At 43.0% G+C, this 21758-nt stretch overlaps 1 protein-coding gene across 9 annotated transcripts in view; it reads left to right on the top strand.

Annotated features, from left to right (window-relative positions):
• asxl2 (ASXL transcriptional regulator 2) overlaps positions 1 to 21758 on the top strand; it is a 344573-nt gene that overhangs the window by 250896 nt on the left and 71919 nt on the right. For 8 of the 9 annotated variants that reach the window (XM_072563223.1, XM_072563214.1, XM_072563234.1 and 5 more), the window contains one exon: positions 15177 to 15295. In XM_072563223.1, the coding sequence (XP_072419324.1) occupies positions 15177 to 15295 (119 nt within the window). Of the gene's footprint in view, positions 1 to 167; positions 254 to 15176; positions 15296 to 21758 lie in introns of those variants that run through there. The other variant, XM_072563292.1, reaches the window with a different exon arrangement.

Genomic DNA, 21758 nt, shown 5'->3' with positions numbered 1-21758 from the left:
AAGTTTGCTGATAAAAATCAACAACCGCTTCCTTATATGTACAGAAATAAAGTTACAGAAAGCGGAAATGTCACTTTTTTTTCAAAGAAACACTTTTATTTCGCTGACATAAACTGCATTACTGTGCTATTCAACCAATGAGCTTAGGAGGTGGAAACGACAAAAAAAAGAACAGCAGCAGCTTCAACCGTTCAGAGGTTTAGTCTGAAAAAGAAAATGTTACATAAAAACTTTTATTCTGATCAGTACAAAGGTAAGGAGTACTGTTACTCAGTTGGAAACTTGTGTGTTTTAGAAAATCTAGTCTGTTAAAGTGACTAACATTATAAACATGCAGAATCCCACTTGTCGTGGTTGCTATGTGGGAGGAACCCAAACTCATGTTTTCTTCAGTCACTTTAACTCTGTAACCTTTTTTCTGAAATGCAAATAAATCTGGCATTTGTGTGCAGTGCTGCATTCTTTCTTCACTAAAGCTGAAATTGTTTTCTATCATTCCTGAGGCCGATTTTGAAATTCACTGACCATATCTTGTAACACTGAATTTACAGCAGACCTGAATGTGACCAATCATTGCAGAAATAATACTGCAGCTTAAAAATGCCTTTGAATGGAATAGAGTGAACATCACAGGAGAAATTGCTGAATTTTTAAGTTTGTAGTAAATAGCTCCACACCTCTCTTGTGTCTGCTATTGCAGAGTAATCTTGCAAACAGGCAGGCCTTGAGAAATCATGTACACAGCTACAGCAGTTTGTATTGTTGTTCACTGCAGCTACCATCAGGAAATTACTTTGATACTAGTGGTAACTGCACAATGAGTGGAACTTGACATTTTCAGAATTACTATTGAGTATCCTTGATAAATATGTACCTGTCAGGCAGGGAGGAAAGGGTCGTATGAGGGATCTGTGGTTTAATAAGGAATTGGAATGCCTTGTTAAAGGGAATAGGGTGGCCTATGTAAAGATGAGGCGTGAAGGTTCAATTGGGGCGATTGAGAGTTATAAGGTAGCCAGGAAGGATTTGAAGAGAGAGCTAAGAGCAGCAAGGAGGGGACATGAAAAGTCCTTGGTTGGTAGGATTAGGGAAAACCCAAAGGCTTTCTATAGGCATGTCAGGAATAAAAGGATGACTAGGGTAGGAATAGGTCCAGTCAAGGATAGTAATGGGAAGTTGCGTGTGGAGACTGAAGAGATTGGGGAGACACTGAATGAATACTTTTCGTCAGTATTCACTCAGGAACAGGACATTATTGCCGATGTGAATACTGAGTCACAATTAATTAGAATGGACGGCTTTGAGGTATGTAGGGAAGAGGTGTTGGAAATTCTGGAAAGGGTGAAAACAGATAAGTCCCCTGGTCCTGATGGCATTTATCCTAGGATTCTCTGGGAAGCAAGGGAGGAGATTGCAGAGCCATTGGCCTTGATTTTTATGTCCTCGTTGTCTACAGGAATAGTGCCAGAAGACTGGAGGATAGCAAATGTGGTTCCCTTGTTCAAGAAGGGGAGTAGGGATAACCCTGGAAACTATAGGCCGGTGAGCCTCACTTCTGTTGTGGGCAAAGTCTTAGAGAGAATTGTAAGGGATAGGATTTATGAACATCTGGATAGGAATAATGTGATCAAGGATAGTCAGCATGGTTTTGTGAAGGGCAGGTCGTGCATCACAAACCTTATTGAATTCTTTGAGAAGGTGACTAAGGAGGTGGACAAGGGTAAAGCAGTAGATGTGGTGCATTTGGATTTTAGTAAGGCGTTCGATAAGGTTCCCCATGGTAGGCTACTGCAAAAAATATGGAGGTATGGCATTGAGGGTGCGTTGGAGGTTTGGATTAGGAATTGGCTGGCTGGAAGAAGACAGAGGGTAGTTGTTGATGGTAAAGGTTCATCTTGGAGTGTAGTTACTAGTGGTGTTCTGCAAGGATCTGTTTTGGGACCATTGCTGTTTGTCATTTTTATAAATGACCTGGAGGAGGGGCTGGAAGGTTGGGTGAGCAAGTTTGCGGATGATACGAAAGTCGGTGGAGTTGTTGACAGTGAGGAAGGATGTGTCAGGTTACAGCGGGATATAGATAAGCTGCAGAGCTGGGCAGAAAGGTGGCAAATGGAGTTCAATGTGGGTAAGTGTGAAGTGATTCACTTTGGTATGAGTAACAAAAAGATGGGGTACTGGGCTAATGGTCAGATACTTGGTAGTGTGGATGAGCAGAGGGATCTTGGTGTACATGTACACAGATCTCTGAAAGTTGCCACCCAGGTAAATAGTGCGGTGAAGAAGCCATATGGCGTACTGGCTTTTATTGGTAGAGGAATTGAGTTCCAGAGTCCTGAGGTCATGTTGCAGTTGTATAAGACTCTGGTGCGGCGGCATCTGGAGTATTGTGTGCAGTTTTGATCGCCATACTATAGGAAGGATGTGGAGGCACTGGAACGGGTGCAGAGGAGGTTTACCAGGATGTTGCCTGGTATGGTAGGAAGATCGTATGAGGAAAGGCTGAGGCACTTGGGGCTGTTTTCATTGGAGAAAAGAAGGTTTAGGGGTGACTTGATAGAGGTGTACAAGATGATTAGGGGTTAGATAGGGTTGACCATGAGAACCTTTTTCCATGTATGGAGTCAGCTATTACGAGGGGGCATAGCTTTAAATTAAGGGGGGGTAGATATAGGACAGATGTTAGGGGTAGATTCTTTACTCAGCGAGTCGTGAGTTCATGGAATGCCCTGCCAGTAGCAGTGGTGGACTCTCCCTCTTTATGGGCATTTAAACGGGCATTGGATAGGCATATGGAGGATAGTGGGCTAGTGTAGGTTAGGTGGGCTTGGATCGGCGCAACATCGAGGGCCAAAGGGCCTGTATTGCACTGTATTGTTCTATGTTTCTATGTAATTGCACTTCTCTTTTATTGGCCAGAAAGAGAAATTCAGTAACTATGTAAACATTGTGAATATTGATCACCAAAATGGTTTCAAAAGGAGGCTAGGGAGCAATGGGCAAGCAGTTGGTAAATGGCAAAGCGGTTAGGAGTTCAGTTATGTTTAACATTCCACTAATTTTAGCACAATTTCATTTGATTCCACCCACAAAATGTAAATATTAGCACTGAAATCGTGCAGGATCCATACACAATGTCAGTATTTTCTTATCTGTACTGATCACATTTCCAGAGTAAATGTTGTGGTAATTTCAAATGATTTGTTTTGACTAAGTAATGAATTAGAGGTTTTTTTATATGATTAGGGTGTGAAGTTGAATTTTGATGAAACCAGGTGTCTCTTTATAATACCTGCAGTTTATTTTTTAAGCAGTCGTTGAGTTCTCTCAACAGTCTGTTGGCTAGTTACATAATCGGGTGTAACTGTCACAAATTTTATTTCCAATTTGCACCAAACGAGCAAACACCAGCCAGGGTAACATGTAGAAAGCTGCTACTGACATTGATAAGTCAAGGAAATGCAGAGAATCTGCTTCAGAGTGTTTCATAGTGGTTTCTGCTGGGAAATGTGTACACGCAATTGTCAATAGAGGCAAGACTGCTTGCTCTGTGGCTTTGATGATATGACTATCTTGTCCATACTTAAAGAACTGCCTGAGATACAGCAGGTCCCTCCTGTCAGCCTTTGCTAATATAACCTCATCATGAGTCAACACCTTCAGGAAAGGGCAGTCATGCATAGAATGGGCAGCTGCTGTTGGCCATATCACTATAAAAGTGCATAAATAATTGGACTGGTGTGATGGAAATAACGTGTGCCTACAGTCTCCTATCAATCAGGGAAATAAATAACATAATTTGGTCATTATAGGTTAATTAAAGACTCATTCCTTCAAGTGTAGCTGTCTTCCACACTGCTGTGTGCCAATTTCCAATGCTTTCTTGCACAAAGCCAGCAAAATGTGATAATCTTGACAATGCAATGTACAAATATACACTGTGGTTAATACTGAACTACAGAACAGGAAGCATCCAGATTGTGTATGGTCAGTTTGCTGATGGAGTTGTGCTAATCATGAGGATAATGATTTTGGACTCCATATCCCTGAATCGAAGAAGAGAAAGTTGCTCAGGATTCTTCCTCTTCAAATCTTCCTAATGACCTCTACTTAACTGGGTGTGTCGTGTTGGGATTGCACTCCCCTCACGAACACTGATATGGCCATAGATTATCATAACTAGGAACCTGAGAAAGAGATGAGAGGGCCAGCAACATGATAATCCTGTTGAAATTGATGCATTGAAAGGGAATTGAAGATCCAAATTGGAGAAAGAATTAATATATTTATTAAAATGGCCTACAGTGATAAAAGCAGTTGCATAAGAACATTTATGTTAGTAGGAATAGCATGTTTAAACTGGAATTACCCAGGCCTGTTTAAACGTTATAATCTTCTATTTTAACCTCCTAAGGTGGTACAAATCCATGTGAACTGAAAATTAATGATCAGTCAAAAGAAATATCCATCTTGGGAAGTGACACTTGAAGTAAACATAGTTTCTTCACTGTTGTATTTTCACTGCTAGCACTATGGGACTACCTTCACCAAACAGACAACTGGATAATGGGATTAAAATGGTTAGGTGCTTGTTTCTGACCAGCCCAGATTGAATGGGTCAAATGACCTTTTTCTGTGAAGATCTTTTATGAGTCTGTGATCGACTGTTGGAATTCAAGAAGGAACTAACTCCATGAAGGCTGGTGTCCTGTCCCCAAGTGACCCTTTAGTTACACGAGGACAGTATATGACACTGACTCAGCTAGCACAGAGCCAGCTCCTCGGGTAAACCGCACTCCTGACACTCCTATTTTATTTTTTATTCATAGACACATTTAGTTTTATTATAACTAAGCAATTTGTACACTCTAACATTTAAAATGGAGCAATTTTCCTTTCCTGTGAAATAAAAGAATTACATTAGAGAGTGAAGATTCCAGTAAGATTCTCCATCTGCTGTGGGGTTCAAATTGATTAATATTTAAAAGTTTGATTGTACAGATCTTGTATCGATATACAATGCATCGACATGCTAAGTACAGCCAGTCTTCAAAATACCCAATAAACCCACCCACATTCTGTGTATGCCTGTTAGCCAGGGCTTCCTGATTGGACAGGGATAACAGCCTCAGTCAGGGAACTCATTCTGTGAGGTCCACATGTCTGACCTTTGTTACGATCGTTACATTCCTTCCCCTCTGAGTCCTGGAGCTTCTCCATGCAGTGTTTTCACACCAGGTCTTGCTCCTCTGACTCTGCCCCGGATCCTAGCGCCAGGTACTGGACTGTCACTCACCTCTAGCACTTGGAGCATCTTAGAAGAAATTCCTCATCATCTTCAGGTGGTAACGGTGTCAAGGCTGTGATATCTGCCATGTCCTTCACACCCTCAGAGGTTTCTTCGACGCCTGGCGGAGGGGGAGAAGCCATGGGCTCTGACAGACTTTCTGGATGTTCTGAGGGGCCCGGGATGGTTTGTTCCTGCCCCGGTTTGTGGGTTTGCAGCTTTCCTGTGGTCCACGTGTTTGTTCAGGACCCCCTCACCTTCCTGAACTTGTACATCATGGGACCTGACCTCGTGTTGACCATGTCTCTTACCCATGCAGGGCCATTTCTATGGTTTCAACACCAAACTTCATCCCCTGAAGTAAACTGTCTCTCTTCCTTAGAGATGGCATCTGGTTGGCTTTGGCATTCTGCTGCCATTTCACCTTCCCACACCCTCAAGAATATCAGGTTTAACCTGGTGCAGAGTCCTCTCCTTATCAGCAACGCTGCTGGAGCTGTCCCTGTTGTGTAAGGGTGGTTCTATAATTGACAGAAATCAGGACAGTTTTGTATCTAGTGAAGCTGCAGGCTGTTTCTTTAAGCCTGCCATTAACATTCTGACAGCTGTTTCCACCAGACCGTTGGATGGTGGATGGTAAGGAGCTGTCCTTACATGCCATTCGACTTCAGGAAATACTTGAAATCCCTGCTGATAAATGATGTCTGTGAGCAACACTTCAGCAACTTGGGTGTTGTAAATGATGCTAAAAATGTTTCAATCATTGTCTCTGTGTTTGCCGAAGGAACTCTCTGCACATCCAGCCACTTCCAGTGGGTGTCCACAATGACTGAGAACACTGAGCCTGTGAAAAGATCTGAATAATTGATGTGTAACTGCGTGCAGGGTTTACTCGGTCATTCTCACAATGTGGGGGACCTGCTGGTGGTAATTTTTGTCCCAGTGGGACCCTGGGCACTGCGTCACCAACACGGCTGTGTCAGCGTCCAGTCCTGTAACTTCTCGCCAACAGCTTCATTTTGGAAACCCCTGGATGACCCTGGTGGAGTTCAGCCAGAAAATGGTGGCGACCTTTGTTTAGGACAATTGCTCTTACTCCCCATAATAATGTGCCGTCCTTGACTGTGATTCTGGGCTCACTGTGTCCAGAAAGATTTCGGTTCTGGACATAACGACCCTTTTTGTTTCCCCTACCACCACCAGCTGTTTTAGTTTTGACCCAATCGGATCATTTTGTGTCAACAGTCTGATATTGTCAGCGGTGATGGGAAGACTGTCCGGAAAGTGTAAAACCAGAATGGTCTCCTCCAGTGGCGATACTATCGGTTGGTGTATCTGCCAGTGGGAGGCAGCTCAAGATATCTGCATTTGCCACTTGGCCTCTGGGATGTGCTCCAACCAGTAATTTTCACTTTGAGAATAAGGGCCCACCACTGAATTTGACCTGAAGCTATGGGCCCTATCTCTTTAAGTCACCCTCACAGGGGTCTGTGGCCTGTTAATGTTACAAATTTACATCTGTGTTGTCAGACAGTTCCACAGTCTTGGCAAACCTTCCCTTTCTATCTGGGTGTGTTTTGGTTCAGTGTCAGCCAGAGTCCAGGAAACATACGCTATTGGACAATCCTCTCCACTGGGCCCACGGTGAGCCAACACAACGCTGATACTGTACGGGGCAGTATTGCATGTCAGCGCCACATCTCGCTTTGGGTCATCACACCTTAGATGGTAATAGCTGTCTCTTCACTTCCCTATAGGCTACACCTTGGCTACAAGATCATTTCCTGGGCTGACCCTTATTCAATAGTAGATGTGATAGAAGTCAGGTTATGTATTAATTTTCCACAATAATTCACCAACCCAAGGAAAGGCCAGAGCTCCGGTACAGATGTTTGATTGCCCTCACTTGATCTTCCAAAAAGATGAAACTCCCTTCACTTTCCAGCCTCCTGATTCCTGCCCTGACTTTTCCCCGTAAGGCAGATGGCACTGGGTGGGCCTTGCAGAATCTTGGAATTGCTTCCTGGTCAACATGCCATGTGGCCTTGGCTCCTTTGATTGTCCCTAGACCTTCCTGAAACACATCTGGCAGTTTAATTAGAACTTCACTCTGGCAGCCTTTGGCTGAACATTTTTTGTTTAGAAAATCAAGCTGAATCTTTCTCAACCAATTCTGACCCACCAAGCTTGGGACCAAGCCTTTTTACAACAGTCAGTGGGAACTTACACCAGTTGCTTCTCATAAGAGACTGTTACTGTAGTTCATTGAATCATAGAATCCCTGCAGAGTGGAAACAGGCCATTTGGCCCAACAAGTCCACACTGACCCTCCGAAGAGTGACCCACCCAGACCCATTCCCCTACCCTATTATCCTATATTTACCCCTGACTAATGCACCTCACCTACACATCCTTGAATGCTACGGACAATTTAGCCTGGCCAATTCACCTAACCTGCACATCTTTGGATTGTGGGAGGAAACCGGAGCACCCGGAGGGAAACACTGGGAGAATGTGCAAACTCCACACAGACAGTCGCCTGAGGCTGGAATCGAACCCGGGTATTTGGCGCTTTGAAGCAGTTGTGCTAACCACTGAGCCACTGTACTCTTATACTGGAGAACCCCTACAGATTATGTTCTCAGATAAGCCAAGGTCTTGCATAAACTTAAGGATTAGAGTCCAGAGGAATTTCTTTAAAGAGTGGTTCTGCAATCAGTGAAATGGCCCCGCTGGTATTGACCCCCATTAGAACTGGGAGACCAATTAAACAGACGTTTATTTTGATCCAACATCCAAATCAAACCCAAAATAACTATTCCAAAGATGTAGGCGGACCTTCCAGGGTGTGCCTTCCCCTGGATACCAGCCACATACTCATTCCCGGACCAGTGGGACTCTCTTATTGTCTCAAGTCCGTATACTGACAGCAATTTGCCAGCTTGGATCCTCAATCTGCTTCTAACTGTTTGGCTGAGGCTTGGCTTTGTTTTGGGGTTTTGCTGGGAGCTGACTGTGAGTCTCTCTGTTCAGAATATGTCCTGAGTGAGGCTGTACAATTGCCTTCACTCAAGTGGTGTTCCCCATGCTCAATCTGACTGGTGAGGGTGTCCACTTCCATAGGAATGCCCTGTAGTTCATATGCTCCACTTGCTGCATTTTCTAATGATGAAGCCAGTAATAGTCCCAGTTTAAAGTCCAGTTTGGCTTTACCGAGTAGCCACTTTCGCATGGTTACATCATTAATCCTACTCTAGTCATCACTGGAATAACTCCACAAAGGCCAGTATCCCGTTATCAAGTCCCCCTTTATGTACATGTGGACAGTATATGACACTGACCCAGCTAGCATAGAGTCAGCTCCTAAAATGAACAGAACCCCTGAAACTCCTGTTTATATCTGTCAGCTGGGGCTCCCTGATTGGGGTTATTAACCTGGTCCAGTCAGGGAACTGCTATTCTGTGCTGACCTCTTTATGATTTACTGCAGCCACCAAATTCTTAACGACAATGAGGGTGACCAATAAATGCTGGCGTTGAGGATAACTCCAAATCCTGTGTAAACTTATTGAATTTAGTATGTAATAGATATGTTATTATATGTTATTGAGCTCAGCACATGAATGGTTAACTTGTGTATGTAAGCTGCTCTTGAACATACTGGTCAGAATTTGGGTATCATGTTTGTCTGTGGTTTGTGTTGTGTGCATTGAGCCCTGCTGGCTGACTGGGGTTGTGTAAAGCCCAGCAGAAACACTCTGAGATATACAGGTGTTCATTGTGTTTTGTGGGTGACTGAAGAGGCAGTCTGTTCTGGTCATTTTGTGAGTCATGCTGCCTCTACCTAAACCTCTGGGGAAGATGCAGTTGAAAAGGTTAAGAAAATATTACACATTGCTGATGTTCCAGCAGACTTTCAGCAGCATCCTGTCAGAACATTTCGGGAGGTTCCTGGTTCTATGGCTGTGAGGCTATACAGCAGATTCCGATAGTCTCCTGTTGGATTTGTGACCAGAGATCTGATTTGAATCCCCTAGAATTTCATTCAGCTCTGACCTTTGCCATTCAAATAGAACAAGAGTGTATTATAGATATTCCCGCCTCAGGCGACTGACTGTGTGGAGTTTGCACGTTCTCCCCGTGTCTGCGTGGGTTTCCTCCGGGTGCTCCGGTTTCCTCCCACAGTCCAAAGATGTGCCGGTCAGGTGAATTGGCTGGGCTAAATTGCCCATAGTGTTAGGTAAGGGGTAGATATAGATGTAGATGTAGATGTAGGGGTATGGGTGGGTTACGCTTCTGCGGGGCGGTGTGGACTTGTTGGGCCGAAGGGCCTGTTTCCACACTGTAAGTAATCTAATCTAATCTAATCTAATCTAATGCTCATTTTTGTTGTTAACTTGAATTTTTCACAATTTCTTATTAGCAGCAGGTTATTGTTTAACAGCTGCTGAAAATGTGTTGCTGGAAAAGCGCAGCAGGTCAGGCAGCATCCAAGGAACAGGAGAATCAACGTTTCAGGCATGAACCCTTCTTCAGGAATCTGGGCAGAGGAGATGACCTGGGGTGTGCAGTGAGAGAGGGGCAGAGGAGATGACCTGGGCTCATGCCCGAAACATCGATTCTCCTGTTCCTTGGATGCTGCCAGACCTGCTGCGCTTTTCCAGCAACACATTTTCAGCTCTGATCTCCAGCATCTGCAGTCCTCACTTTCTCCTATTGTTTAACAGTTATCTAGCGGTTATGTCACAACTTGTAATCTGATATCTGGATCATTTTTGCCCTCTGTACAGATTTATTCTTTTGAACTTCCCGCTGCTTTGTGTTCTTCTCTAACCATTGTCAGTCGTCAACATTGTCTGTGATCTTGGTGACCAGCCAGGAAAATCTGTGTGAAAACAGTTGGGGGTGACTTTGGCCATAAGTTTTCTACAGTTTTTAATATGTAACTTTGGTAGGCTTTGAGGGTAAGAGCTATGTCAGGGATTTGGTGCCTGAGTAATGAGGGGTGCTCACTTGTGCTTGTGAACACTTTTATCTTTCTTATGCGTGAGCATCTGAAAGAATGTCATTGAACAACCAAACCAGCTGTGACCTTTCACTTTGTTTTATCATCTGACATTCAGTTAACTGTGACCTACTTTTTTTGCACATGGATCAGAGTTTGTGCAGGTCAAGAACCTGGATTGAAAAGTTATATAGTTTACAGTTAAACCCGGCAATGCTGTTTTGTGATCTATGCTTTTCTTCTTGTTAGTAATGAAGTACCATTTAATCCAGCCTAACACTTGACATTTATAATGGTTTTAGTTATGGCCTGTGCTCAAATTTTACAAGGCATTGGATTAAAACAATACAGCTATGCATCAAGTGGTGACAGCAAAATCTTTATATTTTTTATTTTAACTATATATTTTTAATGGTGGAATGTAGTGGGTGTGATGTTGGATAGACTGCAGAGGATGGAGCTGGCAATAAACACAATCAATAGGGACATCAAAGGTTGCACATAGTAATGGTGTGGAATGTGAATCTACAGAGTCATAGTTCTTGAAAGAACTGTATGGTGATGAAGTAGCTTCCACATCTTGTAAAGAGAAAAATGAATACAAAGTGTGGTTTGAAATATATATCTAATGCCATTATTGAAGTTTGATTTGATTAGATTCCCTACAGTGTGGTAACAGGCCATTTGACCCAACAAGTCCACACCGACCCTCCAAAGAGCAACCCACCCATTCCCCTACATTTACCCATGACTAATCCATCTAACACTGTGGACAACTTAACATGGTCAATTCACCTGACCTGCACACCCTTGGACTGTGGGAGGAAACCCACACAGACACGGGGAGAATGTGCAAACTCCACGCAGACAGTTGTCCGAGCCAGGAATCGAACCCGGGTCCCTGGTGCTGTGAGGCAGCAGTGCTAACCACTGAGCCACCGTGCTGGAGCACTTAAGTTGCAGCATAAACAAAAAAATAGTTAATTATCAGGTCAGATCACTTGAAAACCTTTGCAAGTATCTAATTTTTTAAAAATATGGAAAATCAAGTTGTATGATTCTATTTTTCCTCAGCTTTTTGACATTTATTGTGAAGTGAATTGTCAACCTGTCCATCTTGTCAGAATCTATCAACCATGTGCTGATGAAAATTGGGCCTCTTTTGTGGTTTGTTTTTTGCTGATTTTGTTGATTGCTATGCAATGCATTCATGGTATCTGCCCTAAATGATTAACAGTCATATGATAACTCCAAGTTAATTTGTTTTAGAACACATAAAAAAGAGAAATTGCTGGAAAACCTCATCAGGTCTGGCAGCATCTGTGGAGAGAAATCTTGTCACATATTGGCAGTAATGATATAGCCAGGAAAAGGATCGAGGATATAAAAAGTGATTTCAGGGAGTTAGGGTGGAAGCTGCAAAGCAGGACAAACAGAGTAGTGTTTTCTAGTTTACTACCGGTGCCACGAGATAGCGAGGCAAGGAACAGGGTGTGGGCGCAGCTTAATACGTGGCTGCGCAGCTGGTGTAGGAGGGAGGGCTTCAGATATGTAGATAATTGGGATGCCTTCTGGGGAAGGTGGGACCTGTACAAGAAGGACGGGTTGCATCTGAACTGGAAGGGGACCAATGTCCTGGGTGGAAGGTTTGCTCAAGTAGTTCGAGAGGGTTAGAACTAGTATGGCAGGGGGGTGGGAACCTGAGCTGTGTACTGGAGGTGAGAGTTGATGCAGGTGAGGCAATAGCAAGAGGTAGACCAGCTCGTGGGAAGGATTTTCCTGGGAAGGAACCAAGGGATCAGTTAAAGTGTGTTTGCTTTAACGCGAGGAGTATCAGGAATAAAAGTGATGAACTTAGAGCGTGGATCAGTACCTGGTGCTATGATGTGGTGGTCATAACAGAGACATGGGTTTCTCAGGGGCAGGAATGGTTGCTGGATGGTCCAGGGTTTAGAACATTTAAAAAGAATAGGGAGGGGGGATAAAGAGGAGGGGGTGTAGCACTACTAATCAGAGAGGGTATCACAGCTACAGAAGCTTCCATTGTCGAGGAAGATCTGCCTACCGAGTCAGTATGGGTGGAAATTAGGAACAGCAAGGGAGCAGTCATCTCGTTAGGTGTTTACTACAGGCCCCCCAATAGCAGCAGAGAGATGGAAGAAAGCAGAGGTCAGCAGATTTTGGAAAAGTGTGAACGTAGTAGGGTTGTTGTAATGGGTGACTTTAACTTTCCCAATATTGATTGGAACCTCCTTCGAGCAGAAGATTTGAATGGAGCTGTTTTTGTAAGGTGTGTTCAGGAGGGTTTCCTAACTCAGTACATTGACAGGCCGACGAGGGGAGAGGCCATTCTAGACTTGGTGCTCGGCAATGAGCCGGGTCAGGTATCAGATCTGGTGGTGGGAGAGCATTTTGGTGATAGTGACCACAACTGCCTCACATTCGACATAGCTATGGAGAAGGAGAGGATTAGGCAAAATGGGAGGATATTTAATTGGGGAAGAGGAAACTATGATGCGATTAGACATGAGTTAGGAAGGATGGACTGGGAGCAATTGTTCCATGGTAAAGGCACTATAGACATGTGGAGACTGTTTAAGGAACAGTTGTTGCAAGTGATGAATAAATATGTCCCTCTGAGACAGGCAAGAAGGGGTAAGATAAAGGAACCTTGGATGACGAGAGCGGTGGAGCTTCTCGTCAAAAGGAAAAAGGTAGCTTACATAAGGTGGAGGAAGCTAGGGTCAAGCTCAGCTCTAGTGGATTACAGGCAGGTAAGGAAGGAGCTCAAAAATGGTCTGAGGAGAGCCAGGAGGGGGCACGAGAAAGGCTTGGCAGAACGGACTAGGGAGAACACAAAGGCATTTTACACTTATGTGAGGAATAAGAGAATGGTCAAAGAAAGAGTAGGCCCGATCAGGGATAGCATAGGGAATTTGTGTGTGGAGTCTGAGGAGGGAGGGGAAACCCTAAATGAGTTTTTTGCTTCTGTCTTTATGAAAGAAATGAACTTTAATGAATGAAACTTTTGAAGAGCAGGTGTGCATGCTGAAATGGATAGAGATAGAGGAAGCTGATGTGCTGAAAATTTTGTCAAACATTAAGATTGACAAGTTGCCAGGCCCGGACCAGACTTGTCCTCGGCTGCTTTGGGAAATGAAAAACGTAATTGCTTCGCCACTTGCGATTATCTTTGTATCCTCGCTCTCCACTGGAGTCGTACCTGAGGACTGGAGAGAGGCAAATGTAATTCCTCTCTTCAAGAAAGGAAATAGGGAAATTCCCGGCAATTACAGACCAGTAAGTCTCACGTCTGTCATCTGCAAGGTGTTAGAAAGGATTCTGAGGAATAGGATTTATGACCATCTGGAAGAGCATGGCTTGATTAAATGCAGTCAACACGGCTTTGTGAGGGGCAGGTCATGCCTCACAAACCTTATCGAGTTCTTTGAGGATGTGACGAGAAAAGTTGATGAGGGTCGAGCTGTGGATGTGGTGTATATGGACTTCAGCAAGGCATTTGATAAGGTTCCCCATGGTAGGCTCATTCAGAAGGTCAGGAGGAATGGGATACAGGGGAACATTGCTGCCTGGATACAGAATTGGCTGGCCAACAGAAGACAGCAAGTGGTAGTAGAAGGAAAATATTCTGCCTGGAAGTCTGTGGTGAGTGGTGTTCCACAGAGCTCTGTCCTTGGGCCTCTATTGTTTGTAATTTTTATTAATGACTTAGATGAGGGGATTGAAGGATGGGTCAGCAGGTTTGTAGATGACACAAAGGTTGGAGGTGTCGTTGACAATATAGAGGGCAATTGTAGGCTGCAGCAGGACATTGACAGGATGCAGAGATGGGCTGAGAGGTGGCAGATGGAGTTCAACCTGGATAAATGCGAGGTGATGCATTTTGGAAGGTCGAATTTGAAAGCTGAGTACAGGATTAAGGATAGGATTCTTGGCAGTGTGGAGGAACAGAGGGATCTTTGTGTGCAGGTACATAGATCCCTTAAAATGGCCACCCAAGTGGACAGGGTGGTTAAGAAAGCACATGGTGTTTTGGCTTTCATTAACAGGGGGATTGAGTTTAAGAGTCGTGAGATCTTGTCGCAGCTGTATAAAACTTTGGTTAGACTGCACTTGGAATACTGCGTCCAGTTCTGGTCGCCCTATTATAGGAAAGATGTGGATGCTTTGGAGAAGGTTCAGAGGAGGTTTACCAGGATTCTGCCTGGACTGGAGGGCTTATCTTATGAGGAAAGGTTGGCTGAGCTCGGGCTTTTTTCATTGGAGAAAAGGAGGAGAAGAGGGGACCTAATTGAGGTATACAAGATAATGAGAGGCATAGATAGAGTCGATAGCCAGAGACTATTTCCCAGGGCAGAAATGACTAACATGAGGGGTCATAGTTTTAAGCTGGTTGGAGGAAAGGAGAGAGGGGATGTCAGAGGTGGGTTCTTGACACAGAGAGTTGTGAGAGCATGGAATGTGTTGCCAGCAGCAGTTGTGGAGGCAGGGTCATTGGGGACATTTAAGAGACTACTGGTTATGCATATGGTCACAGATATTTGAGGGTGCATACATGAGGATCAGTGGTGGGCACAACATCGTGGGCTGAAGGGCCTGTTCTGTGCTGTACTGTTCTATGTTCCATGTTCTAAAACAGAGTTAACATTTCAAGCCTCCAGAACTTGCTGAGTTTCTTTAGCAATTCCTGCTTTTGTCTGTTTTAGATCTCCAGTATCCACAGTTCTTCATTTTAATTTAATTTATGATTGAAACATAAAATTAAAATTCTATCACTAACTCTTGGAACAAATTTAATGTTGACGCAATAACTTTATTTTTCAAATACAGTAAATACAATACTAATTTTCCCTTCCTTTATCCAAGTTTCATCCAGGTTATCGCCTCAACCAGCTTCACCTCAGTCAAGTTGCCCCTCTCCTTCCATCTCACAGAATAAGATTATGTCTCCATCCCAGAAGCACAGCAAGAAAGCCCTCAAACAGGTCAGTGTCTTAACAACTCCAAATTGCTTTCTGTATCTTTTGTTTCCATAGACATTGCATACTCAAGATTTACCAGAATGGTGAAAACCTAGTTATTCCCTTGTTGCTTCTGATGAGGATGTTTGTGGGTTTACTTCTTTAACAGTTACTTATACAAGATTACAATTGGCAGCTGTTAACCTCAGCTAATGAGATACAATTAGCCATCTTGAATTCAGCAAATTCTGTTGCTACTGAAGAGTTTGTCTCCAGTTTGTGTTTTTACAAGGATCAAGTAGGTACCAAAGTATCATTACCTTTTATGAAAAAAATAAAATTCTTTATTGTGTCTAGAAATTTTATTTTCAAAAGAACAAATTGCTGGAAAAGTGATGGCTTACATTAATGCAAAGTTTAAGTCCAGAATAAAAGTAAATTAGATGACATTACAGTGTGGAAACAGTCCACATCAAACCGCCGAAGCGCAACCCACCCATACCCCTACAATTTACCCCTTACCTAACACTACGGGCAATTTAGCATGGCCAATTCACCTGACCTACACATCTTTGGACTGTGGGAGGAAACCAGAGCACCCGGAGGAAACTCTCACAGTCACAGGGCGAACGTGCAAACTCCACACGGACAATTGCCTGAGGCAGGAATTGAACCCGGGTCTCAGGTGCTGTGAAGCAGCAGTGCTAACTGCTGTGCCACCGTGCTGCCCACTTTTTTTTCCCCCAGGTTCAAGAGTAATTTATTAATTCCTGAAATAAAGTGTTCAAGAACTTGAAATATCACTGGCAGAACAAACATAATCAGACAACAAAAACCATAGACCAGCACTTATGCATCAAGAAGTACACATTGAGCACACATTGAGTAAGCTCCCAGCAGCAAATACCCTCTTTTTGTCTCCAGGGAAAAAAATTATTCATATACATCCTTCTTATCGGCGATATAAGTTACAATCTCATCAGGCATCATCAACTTTTCTGCATCTACATCTGGAATCTCAAATCCAAATTCATCTTCCATGGCCATATCCAAACCCAAATCCTTCATAAAATAAGAGGTTGGTAGAAGCTTGTCAGGATTAATTTTATTATACAATTTTAACACGTACAGCACACGTTCCTGGATGCTGCCAAGAGTCAGAGGGGGCAGATCCCCATACTGACGCAGTGACTGTAGAAACAGACTACAGTCTGTGGATGCTGGAATCTGAAACCAAAAGAGAAAATGCTGGAAAATCTCAACAGGTCTGGCAGCATCTGTAAGGAGAGAGAAGAGCTGACGTTTCGAGTCTAACTGACCCTTTGTCAGCTTTGACAGTTAGACTCGAAACGTCAGCTCTTCTCTCTCCTTACAGATGCTGCCAGACCTGTTGAGATTTTCCAGCATTTTCTCTTTAAGTTTAAGTCCAGGATAGTTACATCACATTTTTTTAATTTCATAAAGTAATCTTTGTACTCAAATAGATTGTTTAAAATAAAAATTGATGTCTTACAATGGAGACACAGAAAAATAGAATTTCATGGTTTGCAATTTTCCCAGTCAACAACATAATAAACTGAAGAGTCAGGACCTGATTTTGATGCTTCTTGGCTCAGTTTTGAATTTGTGCCCTATAACTTATATCAGCCAGCCACTGAAGAAATGTCCTTGAACTGTGAAAAAGATTGAAGATTTCAAGTTCTCCATAGTTACAAAACTTGTCAATAAAGTCACTGTGGATTCTGAAATAAGATTTTAAAAACTGTATCATTAATTGTGAGCCTGAAACAGTGATGATACATTTAAAGTCCAATCTTGTGTATTGATGCTATCCTTTTTTTGTTTTGGATAAATATTAAAGATTTGAAGTGAAAATAAATAATTTATTATTTAGGGTTGTTGTGAATTTTGTTAGGAACAAGTTCGGTGACATGTAATCAGGCACAGAAATTTCCCCTTTCCGATGGGAGATAGGCACTGGGCTGGATGATCAGACGTGATGGTATTGAATGGTGTTGCGGGGTTGATGGGCTGAATGGCCGCCTCCTGCTCCTGTGTTCCTTGTGTGTAATCTCATCATGTTTTCTCATTGCTAGACTCCCCAGAATTTGTGACATTAGGAAGATACTTGGAAAAAAAAACTTGAATAAAAGTTCTACAGGCCCACTACAAAAAATAAGATCAGGACTCTACTCCCATACAGATCCTTTGTAGACCCTCATTTTTAAAGACCATAAAGCTGCACAGTAAAAATGGAACACACAATTGAACATGGTTTTGCCAGAATTTAAATTATTTAAATAAATGATAAATCCTTCCTTTTTATAGGTCAATAAATAGCTGATAAAAATTGAAAGGGAAATTTCTTATTGCTTTGGGAAACAAAGAGTGCAGAAAAATAAAATCCTTTTGTAATTTTTAATGATGACCGCAAAGATCTTGACAAAACTTTCCAGTTTTTCAAAGATTAGCTGAATTTTGCACTGAAATTGATGCCTGTAGATATTCATACCCTAGAAGAATTGAGAAAGGATGTACTGGCTCTGGAGGGGGTGCAGAGGAGGTTCACTCGGGTGATTGCGGAGTTGAGGGGGTTGGTTGACGAGGAGCAACTGAGTAGACTGGGATTATCTTGATTGGAATTTAGAAGAATGGGGAGAATGGGGAGGGTGGTCTTATTGAAACACAAAATTATGAAGGGAATGGATAAGATAGAAGTAGAGAGGATGTTTCCACTGGTGAGTGAAACTAGGACAACAGGGCATAGCCTCAAAATTAGGGGGAGCAGATTTGGACTGAATTGAGAAGGAACTTCTTCACCCAGAGGGTTGTGAATCTGTGAAATTCCTCACCCTAGGAAGTAGTTGAGGCTTCCTCACTAAATGTTTTTAAAGTTAAGGTAATTTTTTGAACAGTAAAAGAATTAAGGGATACGGTGAGAGGGCAGGTGGGTAAGTGGAGCTGAGGCCATGAAAAGGTCACCATGATCTTTTTGAATGGCCGAGCAGGCTCGAAGGGCCAGATGGACTATTCCTGCTCCTAGATCTTATGTTCTAATGCAAAGTTCTTAGGTGCCCTTTCACCATATCCCTTAATTCCTTTACTCGTTCCAATAAAGGATATTGGTCCATACATCTTTCGTCAGCATCATAGGAGCTAACAACATTTAGACTATCTTTCAGTGGAATGATTTCCTAAGATTACCATTTGGATTATCCATCAGCCAGGACAAATTCCAAAACCATATGTCTCCTATCAGTAAGAATCTACCAGGTTTTCTCTGAACGATGATTACATTGTGGTCCACGAGAAGATTAACCAGAAGCACAAGTTCACCCTCCATCAGTTCATGATAATAGAAGGGAAACATAGTCCTGCTTTCAACTGTAAAAGATATTAAATGAAAATGAACCAAACCAACTTCTTCAGATCAATTGACTTGTCAAACAGCAGTAGACCTGACCTGATAAAATACAGAAGATGCTTTCACCACAAGACAAAGCTAATTTGCAAAGGTACCTCAGCTCCTTCAACTTTTTATCCCAATTAGAATCTGAATTCTGGAACCAAATCAGCTATCCTGGAGATCTCATCCACAAAATGACAACACTAATATGACAAGGCAACCATTGACATAGTTTTCAAACTTTCAAAAGTGTTTTTTCATTCATAAAGTGGGTTTTAAAATATTAAGATCCCTTCAAGCTTACTGCATTGGGATTCAATGCTGATAACAGAATGACAAGCAATACTGTTCAGTTCCCAAGTCCTACCCACATTCTAGATCAGAGTGGTGCTGGAAAAGCACAGCAGTTCAGGCAGCATCCAACGAGCAAGAAAATCGATGTTTCGGGCAAAAGCCCTTCATCAGGAATAGAAGCAGGGTGCCTGCAGAGTGGAGAGATAAATGAGAGGAGGGTGGGGGTGGGGAGAAAACATCTGCAGCCCTTGTTTTTACCTAGTTGATTTTAACCCTACTGCAAATCCTCTTGCAAGGATGCTTGTCTTGAAAAAGATTTCCTCCTCTCTCTACAAGAATCTCAGTGAATCTCTCTCTCACTGCAGCCCCCAGGACATCTCTGCCCTGAAGCTCTTCAACCATGTCCTGCACCTATTGTACTCTATGCTACTTTCTCCCCACCCCCACCCTCCTCTCATTTATCTCTCCACTCTGCAGGCACTCTGCCTCTATTCCTGATGAAGGGTTTTTGCCCGAAACGTTGATTTTCCTGCTCCTCGGACGCCGCCTGACCTGCTGTGCTTTTCCAGCACCACTCTAATATAGACTCTGGTTTCCAGCATCTGCAGCCCTGGTTTTTACCAAGTCCTAACCACAGTTCAGGCAAACTACTCCAATACTAGAAGAGAAGCTTTTGCTCTAGTTTTCAGAATACTTCTGTGCAATGTTCATACCAAACACAAACTGATGGAAAAGATCTGTCAGAAGCCTCTCACACCTGCACCTTGACAATTCCAACAACTCTTTCTGAAAATCAAAGGATATGATAGAGAAGAACAATTTAGACCAGATTCCCACATGACTATTTCCGGAACTCTTAACTGACTTCCAGGTCTGACTATGAACAAAGCGATTGCTGTAGGGCGACAAATGGATATTATTGAGTTAAGTTAGAAGCTGGTCCCTATATTGATCTCATTCATTTTGGTCAGAGCAGAGTCATGGGCCGTGTCTGGAGATGACCAGCTACAACAGTTAAAAAAGATCCTCATCAATGGAATGAACAGATTCAACAGGTCCCTGAGCTAAAACATCTAATGTCTTGGCTTCACAGTCCCACCTGTAATCACATAAGTAGGGAGGGTCCTGTTAGATTCTGTGTTTACAGAACTGAGGAAGTGCTGTATCTTTGGAAGCCCCGTGACTTGCTTGAGACATTAAATCAGAACCACATGGAATCTTGCTGATTGATGTTGAAAAATCCAGTGTCACTATTTTAAAGAAATGCAAGAGAGTTTGTCCAAATGAGCCATCGAATAGTTACTCCTCAACCAAGATCACTTTTTTATGAAAACAATTTGGGATGATCTCATGGCTAATTCATGGGAGTTTGTTAGTGCACTTTTAAAATAATTTGGTGTGAAACGATTTGAGGTCCTGAAGTTTTGAAACATAAACTTCAGTCTTTCTTTTAGATTTAGCATGGGTATTTTCAACAGGAGATGGATATACACAGCAAGAGTTTTCACTTCCACCTGGCCTTGCACTGTCTGGCAAGTGTAATGTTTGTATGTCTGAGGAGAAGGGCTTATACTCTGTTGTGAATACAATTCACAGTTGAACATCATGTCAATATTCATCAAGTTGTGGTTCAATATGAAAAATATGGCTTACATAAGGTTGAGGAAACAGGGTTCAGACAGAGCAGTGGAGGGATACAGGATAGCCAGAAGGGACCTGAAGAAAGGGATTAGGAGAGCTAAGAGAGGGCATGAAAAATCCCTGGCGGATAGGATCAAGGATAACCCCAAGGCATTTTATGCGTATGTGAGAAACCTGAGAATGACGAGAACGAGGGTAGGTCCGATCAAGGACAGTAGTGGGAGACTGTGTATTGAGTCGGAAGAGATAGGAGAGGTCTTGAACAAGTACTTCTCTTCAGTATTTACAAACGAGAGGGACCGTATTGTTGAAGAGGAGAGTGTGAAATGGACTGTTAAGCTAGAAGAGATACCTGTTAGGAAGGAAGATGTGTTGGACATTTTGAACAACTTGAGGATAGACAAATCCCCCGGGCCTGACGAGATATATCCTAGGATTATGTGGGAAGCAAGAGAGGAAATTGCAGTACCGTTGGCAATGATCTTCTCGTCTTCACTGGCAACGGGGGTGGTACCAGGGGACTGGAGAGTAGCGAATGTTGTGCCCCTGTTCAAAAAAGGGAATAGGGATAACCCCGGGAATTACAGGCCAGTTAGTCTTACTTCTGTGGTAGGCAAAGTAATGGAAAGGGAACTGAGGGATAGGATTTACGAGTATCTGGAAAGACACTGCTTGATTAGGGACAGCCAGCACGGATTTGTGAAGGGTAGGTCTTGCCTTACAAGTCTTATTGAATTCTTCGAGGAGGTGACCAAGCATGTGGATGAGGGTAGAGCAGTGGATGTAGTGTACATGGATTTTAGTAAGGCATTTGATAAGGTTCCCCATGGTAGGCTTATGCGGAAAGTCAGGAGGCATGGGATAGAGGGAAATTTGGCCAATTGGATAGAAAACTGGCTAACCGGTCGAAGGCAGAGAGTGGTGGTAGATGGTAAATATTCAGCCTGGAGCCCAGTTACAAGTGGAGTTCCGCAGGGTTCAGTTCTGGGTCCTCTGCTGTTTGTAATTTTTATTAATGACTTAGATGAGGGAGTCGAAGGGTGGGTCAGTAAATTTGCAGATGATACGAAGATAGGTGGAGTTGTGGACAGTGAGGAGGGCTGTTGTCGGCTGCAGAGGGACTTAGATATGATGCAGAGCTGGGCT

This window comes from Chiloscyllium punctatum, chromosome 3 (genome assembly GCF_047496795.1).
Source record: "Chiloscyllium punctatum isolate Juve2018m chromosome 3, sChiPun1.3, whole genome shotgun sequence".
In the NCBI taxonomy this organism is placed as follows: domain Eukaryota; kingdom Metazoa; phylum Chordata; class Chondrichthyes; order Orectolobiformes; family Hemiscylliidae; genus Chiloscyllium; species Chiloscyllium punctatum.
This window is presented reverse-complemented; position numbering and strand designations above follow the sequence as displayed.